The sequence below is a fragment of the Phoenix dactylifera genome, unplaced genomic scaffold (assembly GCF_009389715.1).
Source record: "Phoenix dactylifera cultivar Barhee BC4 unplaced genomic scaffold, palm_55x_up_171113_PBpolish2nd_filt_p 000277F, whole genome shotgun sequence".
Taxonomy (NCBI): Eukaryota; Viridiplantae; Streptophyta; class Magnoliopsida; order Arecales; family Arecaceae; genus Phoenix; species Phoenix dactylifera.
In genome coordinates, this window is record NW_024067762.1 from 267,051 (window position 1) to 294,340 (window position 27,290).

At 36.6% G+C, this 27,290-nt stretch overlaps 1 protein-coding gene across 4 annotated transcripts; it reads right to left on the reverse strand.

Annotated features, from left to right (window-relative positions):
* Positions 1 to 2,303: 2,303 nt before the first annotated feature.
* On the reverse strand, positions 2,304 to 24,986 carry LOC103719118 (calmodulin-binding transcription activator 4-like). Of its 4 annotated transcripts, none has more exons than XM_026809260.2 (13): positions 24,663 to 24,986; positions 23,350 to 23,475; positions 23,135 to 23,250; positions 21,584 to 21,672; positions 20,278 to 20,323; positions 17,265 to 17,733; positions 16,433 to 16,563; positions 8,292 to 8,980; positions 7,535 to 8,102; positions 6,502 to 6,795; positions 3,085 to 3,186; positions 2,637 to 2,999; positions 2,304 to 2,510 (listed from the first exon to the last, which is right to left on the reverse strand). In XM_026809260.2, the coding sequence occupies exons 1-13, from the start codon at positions 24,670 to 24,672 to the stop codon at positions 2,451 to 2,453; spliced, it is 3,063 nt and encodes a 1,020-aa protein (XP_026665061.2). In that variant the 5' UTR covers positions 24,673 to 24,986; the 3' UTR covers positions 2,304 to 2,450. The 4 variants fall into 4 exon arrangements, 3 of the variants coding, with proteins under 3 accessions (XP_026665061.2, XP_008806417.2, XP_026665062.2); XM_008808195.4 differs by having other exon boundaries at positions 16,433 to 16,734; XR_005507785.1 differs by lacking the exons at positions 2,304 to 2,510; positions 2,637 to 2,999 and adding an exon at positions 5,375 to 5,486 and having other exon boundaries at positions 16,433 to 16,734.
* Positions 24,987 to 27,290: the final 2,304 nt, after the last annotated feature.

Below are 27,290 nucleotides of genomic sequence, written 5' to 3' on the forward strand. Positions count from 1 at the left end.
GGACTCGATATTGGGTCTCTTAGACATTCTAGAGAGAATATAGAGAGAGAAAGTGGAGAGAGAAGTAGAAAGAAGGGAGAGAAAATGAGAGAGAGAGAGAGAGAGAGGGAGGGATGGTTCTCTCTCCTCCTCTTTTTCTTTCTTTTCTTCTTCTTTTCTTTCTTCCTTGGTAAAATAGAGGAAGAAGGAGGCGACCAGTGGTTGCCGTGATCATGGTGGTCAGGCCAAGTGGCGATGGTGGCCAGCAGAGGGCAGTCATTGGAGAGAGAAGTAGAAAGAAGGGAGAGAAAATGAGAGAGAGAGAGAGAGAGGGAGGGATGGTTCTCTCTCCTCCTCTTTTTCTTTCTTTTCTTCTTCTTTTCTTTCTTCCTTGGTAAAATAGAGAAAGAAGGAGGCGACCGGTGGTTGCCGTGATCATGGTGGTCAGGCCAAGTGGCGATGGTGGCCAGCAGAGGGCAGTCATTGGCGGCGGCAGCTGCGGTCGGGGACTATCAACCCAAAAACAGGAACATGGGGTCATGGCTCAGTCGATCACGGGTCCCTACCTGCTCGTCGGCGACCGGGAGGTTTAGCTCCGGCTAGGGGCCGATGCAGGGAAGTTTTAAGGCCCTCAGCAATGAACGCCAGTGATGGTGGCATTTGGAAGAAGGGAGCTGAAGCAGAGCTCCTTTGTGTCGAAAGGTATTTTGGCAATTTGTCGGCTCTAACCAAGGGAACGAAGGCCAAAACACCAAGGAAGAAAGAGGAGGAGATGAAAAACTCATACCTGGTTCGGGCAAGCCTCCGATGGCTCTTTCCGACGAGGAAACGAGAAAGAAAGCCCGGGAAGATTTGCTTGGAATCAGCGGCTATTCTTGACGATTCTAGTAGAGGAAATCCAACGAGGAGGAGAAAAGTTAAATAGGCGAAGTCTCGAAGTCCTAGAGAAACTCAGATTGCCCTGTGAGTCCTTGACTCTTGCCGGATTCGGAGGAGGAAGACAAAGCCTTCTTTTCCTTCCCTTGCTGCAATAGGGAGAGCTCTGGCTAATGGGCCTATTCTTCTCGGCCAGCCCATTAGCTAAGTAAATCGGTCTGGGCTGCCACACCCCACGACTTCGATTGTGATAATTTCTCACACAACCGGGTCATGCAGCCTCTTTTGCTCCAAATTACCAATCTACAATCCATTCTCCTTCACTTCATCATCTGTTGGTGTATGCTGTATTAATTTGTTCTAGCCATGCTAGTTAACCATGTATTATTTTGATACTCTGTTTCTGAAAAAAAGATCTCAAGTGTGCATTTCGAAATTTAGTAGAACAACAGGATTCTTTTCCTTTTCCTCTTCCTCTTTCCTACCCTTGCCACCATTTCTGCCAATTCAAGCTTCCATTAAAAATTAATACATAATAACTTCTATACACAAGCAGCAGATTATAAGCCTGCGACCGTCCATTTTTCTCTTTGCTTTCTATGATAACAAAATTTTCAATACATTGCTTCAATGTTACGATTGAGCAGCTGAGGAACCAAGATAAATTGCTACCAAGAACTCACCAGTGCATCATGGCACCCCAGCATTACTAATGTCAAAAGCAAAGGATGTAGCTCATGGACAATGAGAACATATATACAGGCAGCTACTGCTACAGAACATCTAACAACTAATGTCCCATTTCATGACCGACCAACATTTACATTAGATATAAGATACTAAACATTATTTTACACCAAGCAAATATAGGGTTCATAGTTGCACCAACTTGAGGCATATGTAATTATCACCTCTTTGGGTTCTCCGAAAACGCAGTGGCTGATAGTTTGACTTGAGGCAATGTCTTCTCTCATGCAAACTGATAGAGAAGTGATCAGTCTCCATTAACTTGCAGTTTTCAGGGAATCTTGATATTTACTTACACCCACTACAGAAAAATCAGGTATTGCTGATGCTTTTTAATGCATACATTGACGCGAAAAAGCGTTGGCAATTTTATTCATGTCACTTTCTAAAGCGTTGCAAAAGAGTTGGCTATGCTACCGTTGAAAACCAACTTTATGACGCTTTTAGTTAGCGTCGTGAGCTATAATAGATGCCGACGCTTATAAGCATCGCTAATCGACGATGTTAAAAGCATCGGTGATGAAGCGTCATATATTAGCGACACTTATTTGCGTCTCTAATTAACAACACAGATAAGCATCGCTAATGTATGTTTTAACGACGTTTTAAAGCGTTGTAAGAGGTAATTTTTTTAAAAAAAATATTTAAAAATATTTAAAACTCTATATACAAATATATACACTAAACGCATACACAACATAAGTCATATAATAACACATGTAATATCAATAGAAATAGAAAATATTCATATTGTCAAATATGATTACATTTATATTGTCAATTTACATCTACAATGTGCTTCGAAAAAATATAAAAAATATAAAACTCTTAAAAAAATAGTCTAAGAGTTATTGAGGATCGATGGCATCATCATTATCATCTCTACGAGTATTGGAAGTATCGAAAACCTACAAGAAAAAGATAGAAACTTTAGAAGTTAAGAATACGAAATTCACAAAGTATTATAAATCATTAAGCTCATACAAAAATACATAATAATTATATAAAATATTCAAATAGATGTAGTTATTTACCTGAGAAGGGACAAACCAATGTAATAAAGATGCAATCTGGTCCAGCTGAGCTCTCAAAGATTGTACCTCTGTTTGATGGCTCTGCCTCATTTCCTCCATCTCTGTCTGATGGCTCTGCCTCATCTCTTCCATCACTGTCTTTAGACTATAAACCTCTGCACTGCCACTACTATGTCTGGCATTTTGGGTATATCTGTTTATCGCAGACAACTGAATGGGGGTAACTCTAACACCATAACTCCTCATTCGACCATTGCGCTCCGGTCCCATCAATTCGGCGAACACTTGAGCTTCGACGCGACTAGTCTCACCAGATGATGATGACTCTCCAATACGCTCTGTAATAAAGGATGTAGCCATGTCCTATATTTTAGAAAAAAAAGTCATACATTAGTGTTTGATAAAATGAAACTATAAATCGTTGCACAAATCGATTATTAATACATACAACTATCTCTCTCGACTCCTTCCAGACAAAGTTGCTATCTCGGTAGGTGTGAGTCATTCTGTAGAACTCCACATCATCAGACTCTCTCCCATGTTCTTCCATCTACAACAAAAAGTATACGGTATATGATACATCATCCATGATACATGATAGACAGTAAAAGATACACGATTCATGATACACATTATATGATTCATGATATGTATTATATCATACATGATATATGATGTCTCATACATGATATATGATACATAGTTTAATATAAAGATTAAAATGTCAATTTGAATTAAAGAAGTCAAAGAGTTTTAACAAGACTTATAAGGCTCATAACACCTTTCGGAAATGCATCCTTTAATAATTGAAGTAGAATAGTGAAAAACATGCTAGACCATCAATTCAAATATTTCAAATGAAATAAATGCACAAAAAAATTTTTCAAAAAATTCTTACAACCCAGATATAGTTCTTAATCACAATGTTTTACCAAGTTATGATACCATGTTGTGTCATCATTAGATGAATATATAGGTTCTTTAACATGCATAGAATCAGTAAATGTATATGCTCATCACCTATTTCAGCTACTTCTTGTCCTCCACTGAAATCTGTTAAATTTCTAATACTATATCCAAGAGCATCTCTGAGTAAGCCCCTTATATTATCTTCTCCTATAGGATATTTTTTCGTGTTATTGGATCCAAAACTAGAAGTGTGTTCTATATAAAAAGGTTGGTTACATAGAGACAGCAACATAGATTCTCCATGAAATATCCATTCAATATAACCCTTTAGAAAATCATTTTACACCAAATGTTCTTCAACAATTTTTGGAGCGAGAGAAGAACATTTTATACCTTTTCGACATAGACATAAAATCTTTCTGTTCATATTAGATTTCTCAAAAACAAATTTAATGAAATTCTAAACTCTGTCCAAATATTTTTTGTTGGATCTCGACTTATTTATCTAATTTTTTCCTATTCTACTAGAATACTGATTGAATTACAACTTATCTAAACAAGATAAACAAAATTAAATAACCACAGTTAGTCCAAAAAAAATTGTTTAACATTTTTTTAAAGTCACTCAAGAAAACTAATTAATCCAACCAAGGCGTCTTTTTTTTTTTTTTTGCTGAAAAAAAGGGGAAGGGGGGAGGAAGGGACAAGCCCCACCCCCGCGTAGCAGCCCCGACCACTGGGCCCCCACCCCGCCAGGAGAATGTTCGATGCGGGTAGACCGAGTCGTGTGTTGGGCACACCGACTTATTTTACTCATACCCTCCCCACCCGTGGGCCGGCTCAGTTTTATCCGACCCGACCCTCCGTGTGAGTACGTCACACCTGGCACCACCCAGGCTACCAGCCGACCAGTAGCGCTTCCAGACCCCGTGTCCAGGCGTGGGGCATCCGGTCCCCGAATTTAATCGACGCCCGCGCGTTTCGAACCTGGAACCACTTGGTTGGAAGCAAACGCCCCGTTCCAACTGGGCTACCACCTTGGTGGTTAACCAAGGCGTCTTTAGGGAGCAACTGGGTGACAAACATCTCGTTTGAATTCTGATATAAAAATAGTAGCATGACAGCAGTGACCCTCTGCCGCAAAGAGAAAGATGGCCCGACAAATGTGGCATTAACATAAAGCAACTAGGTTACATAAGATTCGTGGGGTGACAACAGCGTCGTCGGCAAAGGAGGACAATCCACCGAAATTTCAAAGAAGACCGCGGACTACCGATTGCTACAGGTGGGGAGGAGGAGGAGGAGGAGGAGGATGAGAAGAAGCTCCTCACCGGAGGAGATTGTGGCCGACGGAGAGGCAAAGGAGGAGAGGAGACCGGTGGTGAGGCTTCTGACGGCCTAGAGGAGAAGGTCACACTATGAAGAATGAGCTTCAGGTAGGGATTTGGAGAATATATGGCTTCTAACGATATTTATAAGCGTCATCTTGTTATTGGATTCCGACGACGCTTAATCGCGTCATCTAATATCCCCGACGCTTATATGCATTGGCTAATTCTTAGCTTCCAATGATGCTTATGAAAAAGCATTGAGAAAACTGTGTCCTCCATTACCGATGCTTTTAATCATCGTAATCTACCGATGCCAATAAGATGCGTCGGCAAATTTTGGCTCGGTAGACAACTTACCGACGCTTCTTCTTAGCGTCGGCAAATAATAGTTGGGATTACCATTTCTTCCTATAGTGACTGCTCATCAACCAGTAGATAGACTAATGCAAACAAACAATAGCTAATTAAAAATAAAATGGTCGAGTTGACGATTTTTACTTCTAAAAGCTTGCTATTCCTATCCTAACTGATTCAAGTAGTCTTCAAGTTTTAGTCACTCCCAATCATCAGAGACACTGGATGTTGCCGTTTCTACTTTGCTCAACGCTGCCTGAGAAGAGGAAGAATAAGGGACTTACAATTACTTCTTAAAAAACAAAGTTTGGTCAAATTTGAAGTTACGAACACAGGTATGGTTATGGGATACAGATATAACACAGCATAGATATACAATATGACAAGTCTTAAAAAAGTAGAATATGATATGGTTAGGACACGTCAAGGAATATGCATGTGCGTGTGTTAAGTATGTATTTATACATAAGTACAAGCATGCAGGCATATACATAAATACATGGTACAAATATTAAGAAACAGAAAACCATAAACCATAGTAAGCTATTAAAATAACAGACATTATTCCATAGATCATAATGCATACTTCATATTTTAAAATTAATATCATAGACGGCAAAATTGACCATTCCTTTCAATTTTGGCCTTTCAATTTTGGAGGTATCATGGAAGTATCTATAAGTGTACTTGGAAAACATCCGGAGTGTTTCTTTAATTTTGAAAAATAAGATGCTTAACATAAGTATTAAACACATTCAAGAAGTATTCAACAATTATTGACATCTGATAAGGATACCACGCAGCATATGATTTTAAGTATGCGTGCTTCCTAGATTTAAGGATTTTAACTTTCAGAATCATGTTCCTTTGCTTTTTCTTATCCAATGCTCATGAAAAATTTAATTTGAAAAGTTTTAGGATGAAGTCTTTGGTTCCTCAAAAGGAATTGTAACAATAGAGGAAGAAGAGAAACCATAAAATCTAAAACCCCAACTAGGTTAATATTTTCCATTCCATGTTGTAAGGAACACTTAAGTTTTCATAAGAATCCAAACACTTCTAAGAAAACCTTAACTTGATTTACTGAAGGCCAGACTAGAAAACAGGCCCTGGGTGGTTTGGCAAGGAAACAAGCGTCCCAACAATTACTGTTACCACAGTTAAATGATCAAACAATGATTTTTTTCTTTTTTGGACCACAAAATGTTGAGGCCCAGATGCCCAGGTTATTGCATGATATACAGTTTTGTATCAATGTTACAAGTTATTACCTTAGCTTGCCCGTAACTTTCAAGCATTCGGCGGTATTGTTGCTGTGCTTCAGGGCAGCCCACCATTGATAGAACCCTTGAGACAGCTTCATCAAGAGGAGTATCCACTTTTTGCTTACGGAAAACCTTGAGCACGTCATTTTCTTCCTCTTCATTGATTGATTCTGGTTCACCTCGAAACCTTCGTAATCCAACTCCCTTCCTATACCACCGCAACATTATCTTGTCTAGGATACCAACTGCTCTCAAAAGGAGCTCGTACTTCTTTCTTGCCTGATGAGCTCTTACATGAGCCTGTCAAAATATTTAAGAGAAAGAAAAAAGAAAAAAGTGAAAAATATATTTATTCACTTCGAAATAATATACATCTATAAGCATAAAATCCACATCACTACAAACTACATGAGTTCAATAATGTTTCAGATCTTGTTTGTAGATAATTGTCATATGACATTTTTACACTAAATATCAGCTATTGCACCACATACGACCTTGTTTGAAGGTCAGCAGTATATTATTATTTGCTAATTGGATAGCTAACATTTGTGTCTATCATACAACTATGGATGTACTAGAGCAGTCTAAGTTAGTTTTCAGGAGAGATGATAAGAAAGTACAGCATTGTTCTAGTAATAAGTTGTCAAAACATAATGTCCAGAGTTCCTGTTGGGACTAGCAACTATTTCTCAAAGATCCAGTACTTGATCTATGAGCCACTCCAAAACACTTTAATTTTATTGACTGATTATATTATTCATAAATTTCTTTCAACCTTTTCAACCTTAGGATAATGTATAAAGGCGAAAGGTGGATCAAATAAATCCTTTATCCATAAAAATCTTCGATCTTTTCACCTTTTCACACGTACACATCAATTAAATTTTCCCAGAGATGTATTTTACAATTGAAAAAAAGAACATGGCAGCTTGATTACTTGGATCTTTACAATATGTACACAAATAGGCACGCAATCAATTAAATTTCGATATAGACGTGTATCACAATTAAAAAATGAACATGGAACTTTGATTACCTGTATCTTTACGACATGTTTACGTAAGGTGACAAATTCTCTACGTCTCTTCCAACAAAGATAGTTCTTTTGAATTGATAGAGCTGCTTTATGAAAGTTTGGATTGCAAAGACCACGAAAAGCCAGAGACACTCCATTTATATCTTCTGGAGACAATCCATCCTTGTCTTCATCATCATTTTGATGTTTCTTCCTGAAAGAGTAAGCACGGAAGGCAGATTGTATTCGTGCTGCAGCTTGAGTTGCATTTCTGACAGCTGCTAAGGAATCTTTAAGTGAAAGTTGATCTTCTGTACCACCTTGTAAGTGGGCACTTCTCTGCGATATGCTCTCAATGCCTCCATCTGCCTCCACAAAACCACAGGTTTTGGAAATCTCACTTTTTCCCGTTGTGAGAGAAAAAAGATGGTTGGTTAGTGCAGCTTCTGAAAGATATCCAGCAAGGCCTTTGTGGCCATTGGCTGCAGCAAGAGAACCTGGTGTTTTGCCTGCTGGATCTTGTGGAGTGGGATCCGTCACAGCACCAGCTGAAGCACCTGCGGCAAGAAGTGCAGCAACCATTTTCTCCCTGTGACAATCAATGTTTCAAAGAGTCACATGAAAATTTTTTGCAGCATAGGCAGCGAAATCAAATTCTACATCAAATTTATACAACTTTGTTATATGCCCAAGGGCTCCACCTTTGGAATATGTAACTTTTAGTTTTCCACTAAGGATGATTAATAACAGAATGTGAAGCGTGTGAAATTTCAGTTACCTTCCAAAACGTGCAGCCCAATGAAGTGCAGTCCATCCATTTGTATCACGGAAATTTATGCCAGTGCCAGAAATAAGAATTGGGTTTAAGGCCCACTCATATCCCAAGCCAGAAATCATGTGTATAATGCATTGCTCTTGCTTGGACAACACACAGGTTTGGTCAGCAGTTCCCAAATGTTTAGACAATAACCACTGCTGCAACTTATCTTTTAATAGATCTTGCAAGATCCAATCCATTGTGTTTGTTGAAATCTCTCTACCAGCTAGGAGAGCTTCAACAATTTCCCCTAACCGATTATCATTTCTTTTCAATTTTCCGGAAGGATCAATATATGTTTCAACATCACCTCGAGGAATAGATGCACTGTCATGTTCGCATAAAAGTATCTGTACAAATCTGGCTAGCAACAACAATTCGTCGGTGCTCTTGACTGCATATGGTTGCTTTGAAGTTCTACAAAAACTTGAGGTGCCCGGGTTTGCACGAAATTCAAATTCTCGTACATCACTGCAGGGTTCCCCATTTCCAGATGTAATGCACAATTTGACTTTTCCAGCATCATGTTTGGGAGCCAGACAACGGAAGACACCTTCCTGAACAATTTCTAGAGGAACTTCAATGTCCCCAAATAATATGGCCAACGAGTGCACAGGAGGAATGCAAAGAAAGTGTCCAGCAATGAGAACCTGCACTGTACGCTTCTGCGTTTAGTTTTAAGGCAGCTTGACACATTACTTGTTCTGTATAGCATTAAAAAGAATGATAGTGTTGCTAAAGATGTATAGGAAAATTAAAAATATGGTTGTAAAGAAACAAAAAGGAATGTTATCATGGTTCTTTTTATTTAATAATCATTATCATAAGTCATAACCACCAAGCCTTCTCCCAACTACTTGTGTCAACATTAAGAATTCCTATTCATAAGCATTCCTACTCTTTGCTACCTCTAATGTTATCTCAATCTTCTCAACATAACTAGAAGTGGTCCCATCTATGTCACCAATAGGTTTTCCCTTGCTTCAAAAATGAGCAAAGTAAACGTCCTTATTGGAGCCCATCGGAACTTCATTGCACATGCCTATATCATCTCAATCAACTTTTCATCACTTTGTCCTTAACTTGTCAACTCCTGCAACTCTTATAATATAACCATTCCTCACTCTAATATTGCTAATTTTACTACATAATCGTCTTGAATTACCATTTCTGCTACATTCAACTTGTGTATTTCTAGACCCACTTTATCGCTTAACATTCTGAACCATACAGGACAGCGCACCTTTTATTATTTTTTAAAGTGACTGGGTATATGCCGATCACATGAGACACTGGAAGCGCCATGCCACTCCATCCAATGGGCCCTAATTCTGAAACTTGTTTTCATTTTTTTTCTCCACTCTTTTGCATCATATATCTAAACAACAAAATTTATCACTCTATGGTCTCCCGTCCATCAATCTGGATCAAGGTCTTCTTTCCATTTCCATTTTCACTAAAATTACATCTCGCATACTCTATTTTTTTCCTGTTGATTTTTAATCCCTAATCCCTTAAGGCTTTCTTCCATTAATCCAATTTAACATTTACTCCTGTACTCCTTTCGTCAATCCCCACATCATCTGAAAAGCTGTTATTTTTCTCCAATAAGAAAGAGTAAACCTGGTAAATCTCACAAACTTTCCAACATGTAGTTGCTGATCGCAAAGACTGCAACAAGAAGACTCCAAAAGTCAAAATACTTGTTGAAAAAAAAGCAATTGAAATTTGATGGAGATTCCTTACATTTTAGTTCATGCTGCACCAACAGCATGTTTATTTCTGGCTTGTAGTTGGGCCTGAAGTAGGTAGCCTTGAAGCTAATTAGCACAATATAATCCTTATTAGTCGTGGATCCCCTCTATAAAGTTTTTTTTTTTTTGCTCTTAAGTGGGAGTCACCATAATGCTTTTAAGAAACAAAGAAAGGATGCAAGATTTAGCGTTCAAGATTATTTTCATCTTTTCATTTCTTTCTTAGTTTTTTTTTTTTTATCTCTGCTTTTTCCTCAGTTTTTTAATTCAATACTGTCCCTTGAAGTCGCTGCTGCATTAACAGAACTCTCCCGAGCAACAAGGCCATGGTGGATCCATCAGTTCCTCTAATGTGCAACATGGTTACATCTTTTGCATTGCTTGAGACCTATAGCTACAACATAGTAATCTAATAGCCTATGAAATTAATCCAACACAGCACCTAATGTTTTGTCTCTTCTCTCTCTTCAGTTATTATTTACATTTCTTTTGTAGATTTGATGAAGTCTGATATAGAATGAATTTTGTTATCACTGTTTCCTTTTGTGATTGTGCAACACATGAGTTTGTTCCATGCTAGAGAAGATTGTGTCCAATGTTTTAAATACTGATATCAAACCTCATGATGTTTCACTGGGATAATATAGAATCAGTATAGTATCAGTACCGATGGTAAATACTGGAACTGAAATATCAGAAAAGAATGAAGCACTATTGGTGCTGACCGATGAGGTCAGTACAGTATTGTTGGCTACGCACTGATATAAATAAATATGGCCGGTAGATATCAGTATGGATGGTTTCGGCTTCTTGGCACCTATATTGGTGCTGGTTTCACACTGGAAGGTACATATCAATGGTACCATTCCATTCCGGCGGATTATTTATCCATAATTGCGTTAAAGATCTATATCTTTTATGATGCTCAAGGAGGGTGTGAAGAGGATAAAGTGTTGGCGTGTGCTTCTCCCTCACTCTTTAGAAAGGAGTGTCTGTATGCAGCCTTATGGAACTGCTAGTGCTTTCTTGTCAGCATGCACAGAGTTGAGTATTAAAACTGATAAAACAGGGTCAGTGATAATTCCTGACTGATGTTTGCACAAATGAACTAGATAATCATGTTAAGTCCACAAGGAGTTTCAATAAATCACAGTTAAGTGTTCTTCCTGTGAAAAATTGTTTATTTAAGTTGGATAGGAGAATTTACTGCAATGTCTGCTCATGTAAGTGTCCTTTTTAGCGTAAAAGGAAGCATACTACCTTTTTTTTCACTTAGAATAACATTAAAGTAGCTTCATGTTTGGGGTGGTTGGACATTGTTCTCCAAATTGTGTTCGAAGAAGCTCAATGATTTTGCTTAATGAAATGAGAGAAAATAACATAGAAAAAATTTAGACCACTATACTATACTTGATGAGGGAAATGAATGATACATCACTCATATCCATAAAGATATGACAACAAATTGGGTTGCATAAATCAAGGAGGACGAAGAAAATCTCTTTACCTATCTATCTGCAGAGAAGGTAGTTGCACATCTGTTTAATATACACTTGCTTTTTTTCAAAAAAAACCAACATTATTTTAAGGTATGATTATTAATTATTCCAGAAAAGTGAAGATTTTTTAATCTGGCATTAGTGCCAAACTGACAACCATCAAAGGTTATATGATGAGAGGCTCATCTTCGCCTAGAATGGAGCTAAAAAATTTATGAGATCTTGTTGAACCCAATTTGCTGTCAAGGTCACGATCACATAATACATATCATGTGCATTATCAAGTTGTAAGGTTCAAAAAGTAAATACAGATGCTGATGAAGTTGAAATTCGAGGTGAGCTCTCTCGAGCAGTCTCAACATTGTTTGACCCATGGTATGCTGTACCGGCTTAAACTAGAAGGTGCGGAACGTACCGTACTATATTGGTTCAATAACAATACCCGGTATGGGTAGTATACCGACACTCAGTACGCAAAAAAAACTCAGTACCATACCATACCGACACTGTGCTAGTGTGGCACCGATACGGGATCCAGTACCGAGACGGCGAACCTTGGTTTGACCCATCAAGAACGGCCAAAAGTGGCAGAATGGTGGAAATATTAACTTTAGAATCTAGATTAGCATGAAATTTTAATTCTTGTTTGGTCAAAGTTTCAATTATAATGAGGATATTCCTAGGATATTCATTGAAATTTTTGTAAAGGTTCTAATAGCAATCAAATTTTAGGTCTACTCATTTGACGTGCCATAGAGGCAATTCGTTTATGCCTGAAGATCTAGTTGGACTAGAGTCATTGCAAGGAAAGAGATACGGTCTAGTTATAGAGGCTCAAGGGGAATATTTAGTAGTCTTTTGGAATCCTTTCATGGTTATGGTCTTATGGACAACAAAGACCTATATTTTGTGTCGACTGGATTGACCAAAGTTCCAAGTGGAAGTGGCATGCATGCGGTTAGGCCATTGCATAGTGTATATATAGTTGCAGGCACATATTCAGCTGCATATGTCGTTTATACTTTTAAATATTTAAAAATAAATAAAATACATCATGCATATGGTTAAAAAATTAAAAATAAATAAAAAAATAATAAGAATTAAGTTTGCAAATTCATACATTTTTGAGAATTTTGAGTGCACATTCTAAGTTATAGTAGAACATGACATACTAACCTAATAAGTAAATATAGCATGTGGCGCTATGCGGGTGCATATGCGGCTGGGTATTTGTGGCTGCATAAACTACTTTCTATAACAGTAAGGTTGAGGAAGTCCTAAAGTCTTTAGATTGTATCTTGAAAGGCTATTTGCTTGATTACTAAAATAAGTCAATAAAAAATGAATGAGTTTTATAATAATGGTTCTTTGGTTGCTTTCCATAAAACCCATTTTGCCAAAGCTGACAAGTCATATAACCTGAAAAATGAGTTTTATGAAAAAAAGTCCTTGTTTTCATAAAACATATTATACAGAAATCCTGTTTTATAGTTATCTATTTTCGAAAAACTCAGACAACCAAACAGCCCCTAAGAGTGTTTAGGTGCCTTTGAACATGGCACCTATGAGAATCAAGATTTGTAACCAGTGACCCAGAGAGTAACCATTTTTTATATATTCTCTGATTGATTGATAACCAGAAAAGAGTTCCATTCCTTCTTTTCTCTCCTTAGATTATGACTAGAGAATGCTGAACCACAATTCTCGTTCTACGAACTATAAAGAGGTTTCCTTATGAGAAATTTTAAGGTAGAAGTATACAACTACGGATTAAATGAAGCCTTGATGGAAGAGTTCAGTAATATGGCAGTTTGCTGGAATTCTTCCTGCACTATTATGTAGTGATTTGAGCATCTGAGTTGAAAGAACAAGAACATAAATACGAGAGTAGTGATGGTAAAGGAGAGGAGATGACAAGTCTTGGTAATGGTTGCATACTCCAAAGTTAATGATATGAAGTAACTAAAAAGATAACTCACGAAGTAAGAAAAAGAAGACAAGCTTGGTGGAATCGCCATTTAAGGCATGTATTGTTCCCCAGGGTTGAACGAAACATCATCTTCATGCAAGTAATCATCACCATGGAAAAAAAGCTAAAGCCTCTAATCACAGGACGAAGTGATTATCACATAGGTCGTCATCCAAGGAGACATCAGTACACCGCTTCTCCAAGGAGACACATAAAGAAAAGAATGAAGCCACTTCGCTGAATAAGGAAAATAAGGGATTATGCAAGAATAAAGAAAGAAGAAAAGAACTTCACAACATATGGATTCCAACAGAGCCCGTACATACTGCTAAACTGAATCCCATTGACATCAGTACTTCCTTATCAACCTTTTACAACTAAAATTAAAACCAAGACATGATTGTTGATAAAGGTATTCAAAACTGGATCTAGAATAGTCCAAAAAATCAACGACAAAAGTTAATGACAATAGAGCTAAATGTCAAAACTGACATTAGACTCTTTAGGCTAAAACTGGAAAACCAAAAAATTAACAAAAGAAAACGTCTTGCAGTGTTTAGTGTTGGTTCAAGAATTCACATTGAATATAAGGTTCCTTCAAGATATAAAATTCCAGTATATACCCTGGCTGATCAAGAGATAAGAACTATGCCATCAGGTTATTGGCACCATTCAAGAAGTACTTCTGCACCGCCTGGATCAGCTTGTTTTGCGACATATTGGTTTATAATATTGCATATTACTTTGATAAACATAATTCAAGCTGATATGTAACAGTAGAGGGATCTAAATGAGTTTCCCTTTTTAACCTATGTTTGACCATCCTAAAAAGCATTAATTCTATTCATGGTTTGAAACTCTTGTCTATTGATTTTTCAACTTTTTGGCTTTGTGCAGATCTAATAGTTCGATCTACAAAAAAGATGCTCATATGATACAATTTGTTGACGAGTGCTGTTTTTGATAGTATGTGACTAATTCAAAGAGATAGAGAAAAGATAAAAATGGTTCTCTTCAAGGGGAAGCAACCTCATATGATCCTCTCTGAGAAGGATCAATCCTCCTAGTTCTCTAAAAGAACACCCTTGATCTGAAATTCTCCATACCATTGAGACATTCACATCAACAAAAAGAAATTTCCAGCAAAAAGTGCCCTTTAGTAACCCCCTGTACGCAATAACACATCCTAAACAACTAACTTGCACCACGAATACAGATAATGACTATCTAATAAATCACATTAATCCCTAAATATAATATTTGTAATTTAATATCGACTGATGAAGCACATAACATGGGATGCCTTGCACTTTTATCAACTGCAAATAGAACATATGAACATCTCTTCATAAGAGAATAAACTTGGCGCTTATGAATTGACATGCACCAACTTATGTAGTTCATAAACCTACATTCTTCACTCTCTACATGCCCTCAACCACTTTCTTTATTGTTTCGTTACAAAACTCAACAAACAATAAGTGCTTTGGTTGATCTGGAAAGTAAGTATCACTATATTCTTTGAGAGCAGATAATCTAGGAGCATAATATTCCAAACAATTATTGCAATTTTCTAAATCCCCGAGCTCTAAAATAGTTCTTTCCACCTATGCAAGCTCATAATTTATAGAACCTTTAGGTAACTTCACTCTTTTATGGAAGACCACAAATTGAGTTATAGCCCAGCGATTTCACCAATCCATTTGCCAGGAGGTATGGAAATTTGTTTAATTTTGGAAATTGGGCTATAGGACAGTGACTCAACCACTAGTCCACTAGGGAGGACAATCTGGGTCCCATATTTTTTTTTCTTTTGAGAAAATTTATGCACATGGTCTAACTGACTTTTCATTAAGCTAATGAAAGGGTGCATCATAGAAGGTTAATGGTGGGGTTAGTGTCCCACCATTATCCTCAGAAAAAGAACAAGAAATCTTCTGCAGCAAACCTTTCAAATGTCCAACAAACTTGTAGATCTTTACCTATGGGTTTTATTGTTTTGAGTTTCTTTTTCTTTCCTTTTTAGTGTATGTGGGGGGTGGAGTATGGAAAATTCAAGAATCCAGAGCAAATGAAATTTCTTCCTCTTATAGACCATATTGTTTAATAACTTCTATCACTGAGGCATTTAGGTTAACTCTTTGCTGTCCTTAATCCCTGACTGGACTCATCGAGCAAATGTTAAATTTTTTATTGTTCAGTATCCTTTGCAATAGTTTCTTCAATTTTCAACAACCTCAACAAGGTCTTTTGACCTCAGAACATGATGGTCAGAGTTGCAAATTACCTCTTGCTCTTCCAACCAAGGTTGCTGCAGAAGAGTATGTGAGACCTTATCAGAATGATCTAACACCAGATTGAGTCCTAATGCATGTTACTTTGAAGGGAAAAAGGCATTCTGTTGTCACTAGGACGATCCAACCATTCTCTTATGAATATCTCGACTTGTTGATCATCTCTTACGAAAATGAAATTCATGCCCCCCAATTGATAATCAAGTTAAGCACCTTCATTCCACATCTAATTTTACCGTGTAAGAAGTGAGATACTTTGGCATGTGTTAGCCCAACCAAAAGGACTCCCACCATGTGCTATAATCTTATGTGGAAAAATCTTCAATGCAACTCTTCTTTTACATATATATACATAAAAAAGCACTCTGTGTAATACTTAAAAATGATATTGCTACATTTTCTTATTATATCTGCAGAAACTTTATCAAATCTAACATTCACACCCCTGTGAAATTCTACAATTTTTCGTACATCATTGTGTATAACTTTACAAATTGTCATGCATTGCCAAGCACTAAAATAGACAATAAAATGTTGACAGAAAAGAATAGAGCATCAAAAATTCTATAACTTTTAGGGGGCGTACCTTTGTTCTTTCAAAAGAAAATGCCCATTCTGGAGAGATTTCACATATGCTAAACCATGGTTTTTGTGATATTGGCAAACGAGAACCCGTTCCAAGAGGAGTTTCGCATTGACTCTGGTCCAACCCCATCCCTGAGAAGGCAGAAGAAGAATATATACTATTTTCAGTTAAGAGCATCATCTCCAGCCCATGAATGTTATTATCATTTCCAAGAGTCAGCAATCCAGAGGCAGCTTCACAAGAGTTTAGCTTAGAGGTAGAATTGAGCATGGAATGAGATCCATGAGACCACCCTGAAAATTCTGCAGTGCAAGGTAAATGGATGAACCATTAATGTTAAGATACTGGGAATTACTTCAAGGTAAATTAGCATGGAAACAAATGATGTTCCATAAATTAGCTATATGGTAGTCCACAGGAGAAATTTAGTGGTAGTAAGTAATAACTTGTATGGCTATCAAAGACAGATGAAGGGGCAATTAGCTCATGGATCTTAACAGTATCATGGCTTGCTTCGATATCAGTGGCCTCATTTTTTGGCGGTTTTTGCTTATTGAGTTATTTCAATAATTAAAATACTATTGTGTTTACTATATTATAAGGTGATTTGTAGAACATTAGCTCTTCCTTGGATATTGACACTTGAATTAGCAAAATCCAGATAAGATGGTGCATTTACAGTGAAAAGAATTCAAAACTGCTCTTGCTAAGTTATTTTGTAATCAAGCTTGTTAATTATCAAAAATAGTCAAAGAAAAATTTGACCAAACCTAACTAGACCAAGCAAAAGTCATTGACCTATGTTACTTACAAAAAGGGAAGCATGACATACCTGGACTCTTCACCATCTGGAGGGTGCTAGAGCCATCTTGCCGTTCACCCTCTTCCACATGACCATTTGCCTCATGTTTCAATTGATCAAATAGACTGTCAAGTGTTTCCTGTGAGAAGTCCTCCTCGGAATAGATGTAACCACCAACACCACCATCATCATCATCATCCAAACTTAACTGCTCTTCAAGCTTCCGTAATGCATGATTGACCTCTGGCAGCAATGGCTGGTTATAAGTTTCTGATCTATCCATTTTAATCAAATGGGGCTTCTCATTTTTTCCTGTAACAAACTCAGAATTAACTTCTTCCACTGATACCGGACTGCATGAGCTCTGGCATTGTTCATTTAATTCATTAATTTGAGTGGGGAAGCCTTGTGCTTGAGCATCAGTAATGCTGTTGCTCTGATTGAAAGTTGAAGGAGATTCAGTTGAGAAGCTGAAAATTGGTTCAGGAACATATCTTCCCTGGAAGGAATGGAGAGCAAGAAAAACGAAAAATAATACATAATTAATATACCTTCCATGTGTCACAATGATTAAACATGAATCCACCACTTGCATCACAAAGGAAAGAAGAAAAGGGCAAGCATACGGAGAATAGAGATTGTAGTTAGACTGGAGAATCGCATCTTAGAGAGGACAAAGCCATTATATCATGGTATTACTTTTAATCAAATTTGAGATAGAAATAAGAATTATTTTTACATAGAGGCATCTTTGTCATTTACTAGCCAGCAAATATGTGAGTAGTGCACTCTTCCTCAAGTCTTTAATCCATTGGTTCTCCATCCAGCTTCTTACCTCACCACTTTCTGAGACAATCATCCTTTGCCTTCCATTGCAGTTATTACCTCTGACTTCCTAGAAGCTCCACCACATACAAACCTTATGGGTTGGTACTAGAAACTCCCTAAGTGTGAAATCAATGAATTACCATGGCATATGTATATCATGTACTCTTATCTAAAAAAGTAAAGCTAAAGATAAGATGTCCCTTTTCCCACTGGCTGAGCTAGGATTTTGTTTAAGGTGAGGAAATAATTAAACCACGTTTGTAATAATAATTTTGAGAAGGCAATCCATCAGCAGGAACAATATTATTTGTTAAGTCAAGGTGCATAATTACCTCATCATGTTATAAGGCATGCTGTTACTCCAGAGAAGTTCAAATTATTAAGCTCAGAGCTACCAATGATTTAAATTTGCAATTACTAACCAAATGTTTCCACACCTTTTCATGTATCTTGACTTTTGCAACCAAAGGGCATCTATGCTCTAATAAATAAGGAGTCCTATATCTGAACTCCTATTTTCTCCCTGTTTGATTTGAGAGATAGAATCGTTTACTTATTAACCTAGATTTATGAAAATGTTCAATAAGAGGCTGTATGAATAGTAACTTTAAAGAGTAATCATAACACCTGATCTGGTTTAGTGAGGCTGTGTGAATAGTAATTGTGGTGTTTGAAAACATGCCTTCATTTGTGCTTATTCTTCTTTAGTTGTTTTGACACATTCTTTTCCATCAATTCTTCCACTTACATTATTTAAATCAGAAATAGCTATTCTGGTACAGAAACAAGGGGGGTGTCGACTCATGAAATTTAATCTTTCAACTGCTAGCTCGGATGGTATCACCCTTTGCCACTTGGGAAACGGGGCGGTGATCCGATTCCAATAAATGGTTTCACTAAGTCATAACCAATAATTTAGGCATGTATATTGATTGAGAAGTTAATCTGCAATCAAGTTAAAAGCAGTGAACCCATATTCAAATAACTAAATGTCCAGTCACCAAAAGGAACGAACATTTTCAGGAAGGGGGTCGCCTACTGGATTTCCCAAATCCCATCTATGTCTAGTGACAGACCAAGAAATTTGGGCACGGGGTGCAAATGATCCTAAACTCCAACAGAGTCTAGAAAATCCAACACATCCGGAAGGCAATTTTCTCCTATCTCCCACCGGCTATGCCATTATCTTTGCCTGCTGAAGGTCCTGCCACTTTTGACATAAAGCAGCATCCCCAAGAAAGAAGGCCAGTCTCTCTCTTTTTACACTGCTTGTGAATTTTGATTTCCAGAATCTATGGTTGTCAGTCAAGTTTTGATGGTTAGTCTTGAGCTGTAGTGTAAACATTTGAGAATCAGGTTGTTCATATTGTGAACTTTCCTCCATGTATTGGTCTATATTCTAATTCTCTGAAAAGTTAACAACTTTTTTCAGACGAGATGCTGAAGATTCATGTCTTAACAATCTTTCTTTGATGTATTGAACATGCATGAATTGTTCAGCCCTTGTAAGGAGAACCTATATTGCACTTCCACAAGAACAAAATTTAATTTACAATCCTGCTTATCCCATTTAGAATAAAAATATACATTAGCAATATGCATAAAGGCAGCAGCCATGTATAGCTATTCAATAGTTGATCTATGAGGTCCAGGTTCATGCATTTTTTGACATCTGAAAATAAATTCAAGCAATATAGATTTAATAAAAGGAATTTAAAGAAACATCATAAATTAAACCAAGCAAGTAGGGCAGTGCGTATGTGTCATAAATATATTATGTATGTGTGCATGCAGTGGCATGCATATATAGATGTATGGACATATGGATAGCCTTGTGTATGCCTATGTGTAGTTAGCACAATTCTGAAAATATGGATGACCATTTGAAGATTACAAAGCATAAAGCAATTTTTCAGCATATAAATGTAAAGGTGTGTAAACACTGGTGCTGCAGGATACTTTTTTATGTATCCGATATAGAATATTTTTTTGGTTTTCTTATTGATTATTTTCTCCAAAATTTTGGTTGGTTGTGTTCAGGAAAACTAATGAATTCCTCATAAATTACAGTCTTTTTTTTTCAATTTTTGTTCACTTTTTTTTCAGCACTCTTTCATCTTCTGCCTCCCCTTTTGGGGGAGAATTATGGATGGAATGAATAAAGAGAAAAGGTATATATAGAATTTGCCCCCTTTTGGGAGAATCAGGCACAGACCTCTGCCACTTCTCTATAATGGACAAAAACAATGTGCCCATATGCCCTGCACAGAAGAAGAAAAGTGTACTTAGGCACGCACAAAATACTTACTGATTGTAACACTAGGAGCTAGGCATGTAATAATGCTACTCATCGCAATCTTCTAATGATATGAGTGTCTATAAAAAAACTGACATATCCAATATAAACCACCACAACGGTAAATTCCTAAAAACATAGATCAACAAACAGCTTTAGCACACAAGACTTATCATTGGTATAATATAATGCTCAACTAAATACTTACTTTCGAAGCTTACTTGGAAAAAGGCAATTATAACATTTGCTTGTATCAGAAGCTTAAAGTTTTTTCTAACAATATCACTTACTAACAAATATAAAAGAGACCTGTTTAAATATCATCAACAAACTCGACATTTGATGCCATCGCATAAACATTGTGGCAGTTGGTGGCATCATCAGGAGAGAAGGCACTTTTATACTCATGCATGACCAAGAAAGATGGTCAATACTACTCAGTTATATAATCAAGAGAGCCTCCAGATGAGAGGAAAAAGAAAAGATCCACTTTGTAACACAGACAACGAATATTCAACCACCTTATCTCAGAAGGCAGCAAAAAAGAGAAGCCAAATGGATCAGATATGACGAGACAAAATTAGTCTCAAAGTTTAGTCTATCCCTAAACTAAACTCCAACCTCGTCTGGGGCTGCAAAAAGGGCCTGGCTCAATCCAGACCTATCAAGTGATCAAGCTGGACTATTTTTTACTCCTTAATGATGAAACTCTAGGTGGTCTACTCCAACCTTTCCTTATTAAACAAAAAGAAATATGTATGTTGAGTTAAATTATAAAAATGGCCAAATTGGACAAGTATCCTTCCACTGTTCCACATTGTGTGCATTTCTACCATCTAACAGTTATCAAAGTCAAGCTAGTTGATAGTATCACCTAGAAACAACATCTCCATTATGAATGTGTAGATTTTTCATGAACTTCATGGGTAGGTCATCAAGATGAAGTTTCAAACATCTGATTAATAAATAAAAAGGCAATAAATTCCACTATGAAAATCAAGATAAGATATCCCTCCATTAACTATAATCAGAAATAGAGAAGAAAAACTTATTTAATAAGTGACAATGTTCTGAGGCTTACATGCTAAGCCAGTAACTTTTTGTAGTCAAATAAATATAATAATAAAATCAAAGGAAAAAAAATGTACATTTGATCAATCTGAAGTAAAATGTGATTAAAAGGTATGCTAATTCTCTAAAAATTATGAGGAATGTATAAACTTACGGGTCCAGCATCCAATAGATACGCCTCTGAAAACATGGATTTTGCTCCCCACGAGCATAATAACAAGACAATACTTCAGCATTCCCAACCTAGCCATGTTAACTGATGCTGAGAACATCATTTTATGGAAAGGAATATACAGTCCAGATGACCTCACAAGAAATACATAAACAATAGCAGTTTCAACTAATTTCACATCAGGTAACTTTTACTGTGACTAAAATATGTGCATGGAGTACCAAGAATTCAATGTTCGCTAATATTTAGGAGGCATAATACAGTTAAGTAATGGAGATATTAGCAATCAATATACTAACCACTGCCAAAAAATAGAAATTCTAAAAATATATGAAATAATTTATAATTAAATAGAAAAATAAAAAGATTTATGACAGCTATTGATGCAGAGCTCAGTCATTTCTGTCCAACAACCGATGGAGGCCAGGGTTGAAATTTGGAGGTATAGGACATAACACCAGCCATGTACTGTTCCATGCGTAGAATAATGAATGCCTATATGTACAAGGTTAGCCAGCCCAAAGAACACACCATGTTGATATGGATCAATAGAGCACATTGAACGGTCCACAATACAGGGTGGTATAGTTGGCATTTCAAACCTTGGACAGAAGTTGTCAGGGTGTGGTATCAGGCCCAAAATATGTTGCATAGGAGTATTGATGCCTGAGGCAACCCAAAATTGTGTGAGCCCTACCCTAGCTTCTGAGTACTTGCTTTCAAATATGAAAATTTCATAATTGTGGAACCGCATGTCAAAGCAAATTCAGAAACTAGCTAGCCCCACTACTTGCATTTCATACTGCATGTCCTCGTTTACTTTGGGCAGAAAGCATATCAAAACATACCAAGCAACTGTTATACATTTTCATTTTTTAGGTGCAGAGAAAATCCTTGCTCAAGGATCTTGACTAGTTATTTGATTAAATCAGTGGAACAAAATTGTAGATTTTCCTTTTCTCTTACTTGAGCACAATATCATTTTTTTAAATACTTCTCAACCTTTGATTTTTCAGGGGGCACTCTTGGAGGTCTTTGTCAAAAAAATTTATGCCAATTTCAAGAGCAAGTATGATCATCAAGGTGATGAGTTGGATCATTGACTTCATGCCAAGAAGGTGCATTTGTCAGGCTGGTCATCAATAAGGTCAATCAATTGAGCTGAAATGGTATCTTGAGGAGCTACATTAATAATGATCAGTAAGTAGAGAAACTGCATGTGGTTTTTTTTTTTTTTTTTGGGAATAAAAAGGGAAGTGAAGAACCTAGATTCATTGAGTTAATGAAGAAGAAGAATAAAATGTGATTTATATAAGTTCACGCCTTAGCTCATAAGAACTAGAACTTCTTTGTGGAATTTGACAGGAAACACAAGCCATCTTTTATGAGTGGAGACAGAGAAAAGAGAACAACTTTGCACAAAGTTGGGAAGAAACAGAAAAGAGGTGGAAAGAAAAGGTAGCTTCTTTCAGAAAGGCTAATGTTACAAGCATAGGCTGACAGTACAAATATAAATGATTCAATTAAACAAACCTTAAGACGCTCATGTGCTTCTGCAAGGGTCCTTCCATTGTTCTTTTTCCGCCACAAATGTCCATCATTACGGAAATTGCGTAGCACCCTTCGATTGAAAAGGAACAAAGAACCACCTATTCAAAAGATATCACAAACATAAGCAGCAGAAAACTTAAATTGAAGTCAATCAACAATGCTGAATATCTAATATCCAAGAAGAGCATGTATATTACTAGGTGGCTTATCAGGAGGCTTATTGGAGAGTTGGAAACTCTCATAATTGTGTAAGATAAAAAGAACTTCTACAGGCTTCAACCAACGTGTCTGAGCTTCTTTGCACAGCTTATTCATATCAAAACCTGAAACCACACAAAGACAAAACAACTTATTCTGGAAACAGCTTGATGAACAAGGACCAGTGAACAACAATTCTATCTAAACAAATTTTGATGCGCCATTTCTTTTGCAGTTCACATTAAGATAAAATTGAATTTACAGCAGAACTCTAGATTTCTGTTGTATATATTTCAAATAGATGAGGAATGCAATGGTTAAATCACTAATATGGTTCAACCATCATCCTCCAAAACCTTCTAAAATTGCACAAATAGATCCAAGAACAACAAAATAAAATGTACCCTTCTGTTGTCATTCTTGAACACCTCATTTAACTAATTCTGAACACAATTCCAAGTTATAGATTCTTTGACTACATAAAAGAATTATGAAACATACTGGAACAATTGGCACCACTTGGGCCAAAGAGTGACCAGAATTGACCTGAACTCAACAAGAAATCAAATCATATTTGCAAACTTGTAACACTGAAGAAGCAAACCCAAGAAAGCAACACTCTAAACTCATAGGTCAGAAACATATCTAGATTATTGACAATATTAAGTCTCAACACATGCCATAATGCAGAAAACTTTGAGTAACCAATCTTTCCATCCATAAATGCTAAGTCATCAGTTTTCCAGCCAAAAAAGAATGTAAGCTTCATAATCACCACACAAAGTACAAATTCTCAAAAACGAAATCATATTCCTGAATCAGAAGGCAAATCCAATTAAATATGTATGATACTTGAAACATCTACAAGCATGAAAGATAGTCCCTCAAGCTTCAATTTTATGGAGGCTTCAATTTTTCCTGAAAAACAGAAAATATGCACAAGATATCATTTTTAAGATATACTGGCAAAGAAATACGTTGATTAAGTCCCGATCACATGTTACAATCATCAACAACAAACCCAAACCCTACTAAAATCGCAAAAAATGATCTCAAAAATAATCAAATAAATAGGTAATTAAACAAAGTGCACCGTTGGCATTACACTTAACATTTTACTTAATCAACTGATACATAATTCGATTCCAAGTACAAGATTCTCCGAATACACGGATCAGAATCATTCAATTGGATAACAAGAACAAATATTACGGATTGGAGGTAAAAAAAGGAACCAAAATGGACCCGAATTCAACACAAGAAATCGAAATTTTCGGATTGAAAACGAACCAAAATACTCCACTTTGATTACCTGGCTGCATCGCGATCAGTCCACAGAAACAGTTCTGATCGAAGTGGCAGCTCGATCTCGAACTTACTGCAGAGGTATCAACTTTGAAGCCCTAAAAGATATCGAGAAGGGAAGGAACCAGGAAGGAGATGAAAGCCGAGCAGAGACCAAGTGATGGGAGTCCAAAAGAATAGTCCACGCGGGAGCTGCCGAGACTGGAAGAAGCCTCAAAAAGCCGCATGGTGAGCAACAGCACATGAAGCAAAAGAGGGAAAGAAGAGGGGGAGATTCCCGGAAGTGGACAAGCACAAGAGCGGGAGAGAGAGAGGAAGCCCGGACACTGACAGGTAGACATTTGTGGTTGATAGTTTGAAATGGGCTAGATTTAAATTTATATATATTCAAAAGTATATTTATAAAAAAAATTATTTTTTTTTTCTTCCTATAAAATTCAGTCCGCCGGTTCCAAAGCTACTTTCAAGTATTTATAAATATAAGCCTAACCCAGCTTGTAATCCTATGAATTTATTTATTGTACTTGTCCAAACTATAAATTCTATAGAATTTTTAATCCAATTATCCATGTTTATTTTTATTCAACACTTTAATCCATAACTTAGCAGAAAGATAATCAAACTGTTAACCTTAAATGAAAACACAAATACCATATTAAAAAAATAAAATAATTAACATGACCTTAAGTGACATAACAACCACTTAAGGATATAAGAAAACGTATGTATTCTCCTCTCTACTTAAGGGTAATTTTGACTTTTCATATAAGATAAATAGTCTTACTAATACCGTTAGTTTAATTGAGTGTAAGTATAGGTTTTATAAACTATTAGGTATAAGTATAATAAACATGAATATTAGAATGATTTTTGTTTTTTTTTTTGTTTAGGACATAGATCAGCGGGCAACGTATTATAATTTATGACTACGCTTTTGATACCCACTATATGTGTCATGGAATGGCACTTCAATTGTACAAATAATAAAGAGGAGAATTTTTATCACTATCCTACTATGTTCGACCACTGTGGTACTAAAGTTCAAAATTTTTCGTACATGGAGAAAAATAAATAAAAATCAAAAGTTATGTTTTTAAAGTTTTCAAAAAAAAAGAAGTAGAATTTTTTTGATTTTCTTGTTTTCGTACAACTTCGGAATGCCGTATTTTTTTTATTACAAATGAATTATTTTTCTCTTAATTTATTTCAAATTTTCCTAATTTTTTTTTTGTGCATGTGGCTCCTTTTTTTCCATGAATTTCTATAATTATTATGATTTTTTTGAACATTCTTTTTTGAATGATTTTTTCCTTTTTGAAAATTCCACCAAAACCTAATTTACTCATAGAGAAAATATTACGAATGAATTATTTTTCTTTTTTTGGTGCATGCGTCATGTCCCAAATTTGGAATATGGCATGGTCAGGGGCGGCCCAATACATTTGGAGGCCTAAGGCGGATTCAGTGAATGAGGCCTTTTTTTTAATAATATTTTTTTAATAAATATAAAATATTTTAGAAAAAGATACGAAATAGATAGCTACTAAATATATTATTGCAACAAAGATACATGAATGCAATAAAGACTGATAAAAAAAATTTTCAATTCAATATAATTTTTGAATGAATATACAGAAAAATAATTATGCTAAAGAAAGACCCATAAAATTAATTAAATAAATGAGATAATGCCTGGCAGTACTGTTTACCATGTCAAGCAAGAGCATAATAGGAAAAGGTTATCCTACGGCACTTCATGGTCAAGGTAAAGGAATGAATTTGTCCCGAAAGGGACCTCTCCATAAGAGAAAGTAGGGGCATTATGGAAAATTCACTCCATCTAATTAATAAAAGTCCCATCCCACCATCTCCCCTTCAACGGAGTACCCAAGCAGCAACTGCAACATCACGGCACAGCGGCCATTCAATCTCCAACCTCCCTCCTTTTCCCTCTCTACCAACCAAAAGGAAAGAAGAAACTGAGAGGATAAAATTATAGGAATCTACACCCTCCAAGAAGTCCATCTCCAATCCTCCTATCTTTCTTCCTGATGACCCAGCTGGATCAGGAGTAATGTGAGGGAAGGAAAACCAAGACCAAAACCAAAAAAGAGAAGGGATGAAAGATACGAGTGGCTTCAGACGTGTATCAAGCCAACCAAATCCCTCCTCTCTCTCTCTCTCTCTCTCTCTCTCCACCCAAAACAGAACTAATGTCCCCAACTTCCCAAATTGCCCCTCTGCAGGCCAGGAAACTCTCTCCACGTCCCTTCCATCAAGGGGGAAGACTCGTAGCCAGCTCCTGTTCACATTTGATATGGGGCCTTGGCATCCTTTTGGTCACTCGCCCGGGCCTTTGCTTCCTTGGTCATTGGCCCGAGGCCTTAGGCGACCGTCTTGGTCGCCTAATGCTCGGCCGGCCTTGGGCATGGTCATCCTGCCACGGATATTGCCCATAATAAAAGATTTATACAAATTTCATAATCATAAAGTATATAATAACAGAGGTCCAAAAATTTCTTTTTTTATTAAAACAGTACTTACAGAGGATTTAAATCCAAAGTTTAAATATTCAAAAGCCATGTAACCCATAATTCACCGAAACCATTAATGTGAGTTGTTGTTTGCCAAATTT

Excerpts from the sequence above, each read along its gene's own strand:
- LOC103719118 (XM_008808195.4), bottom strand. Across the intron at positions 21,673-23,134 it reads AAGCACATGAGCGTCTTAAG|GTTGGGAATGCTGAAGTATT; the intron begins GTTTGTTTAATT and ends TAACATGGCTAG. Across the intron at positions 6,796-7,534 it reads AACATGTCGTAAAGATACAG|GCTCATGTAAGAGCTCATCA; the intron begins GTAATCAAAGTT and ends ATATTTTGACAG.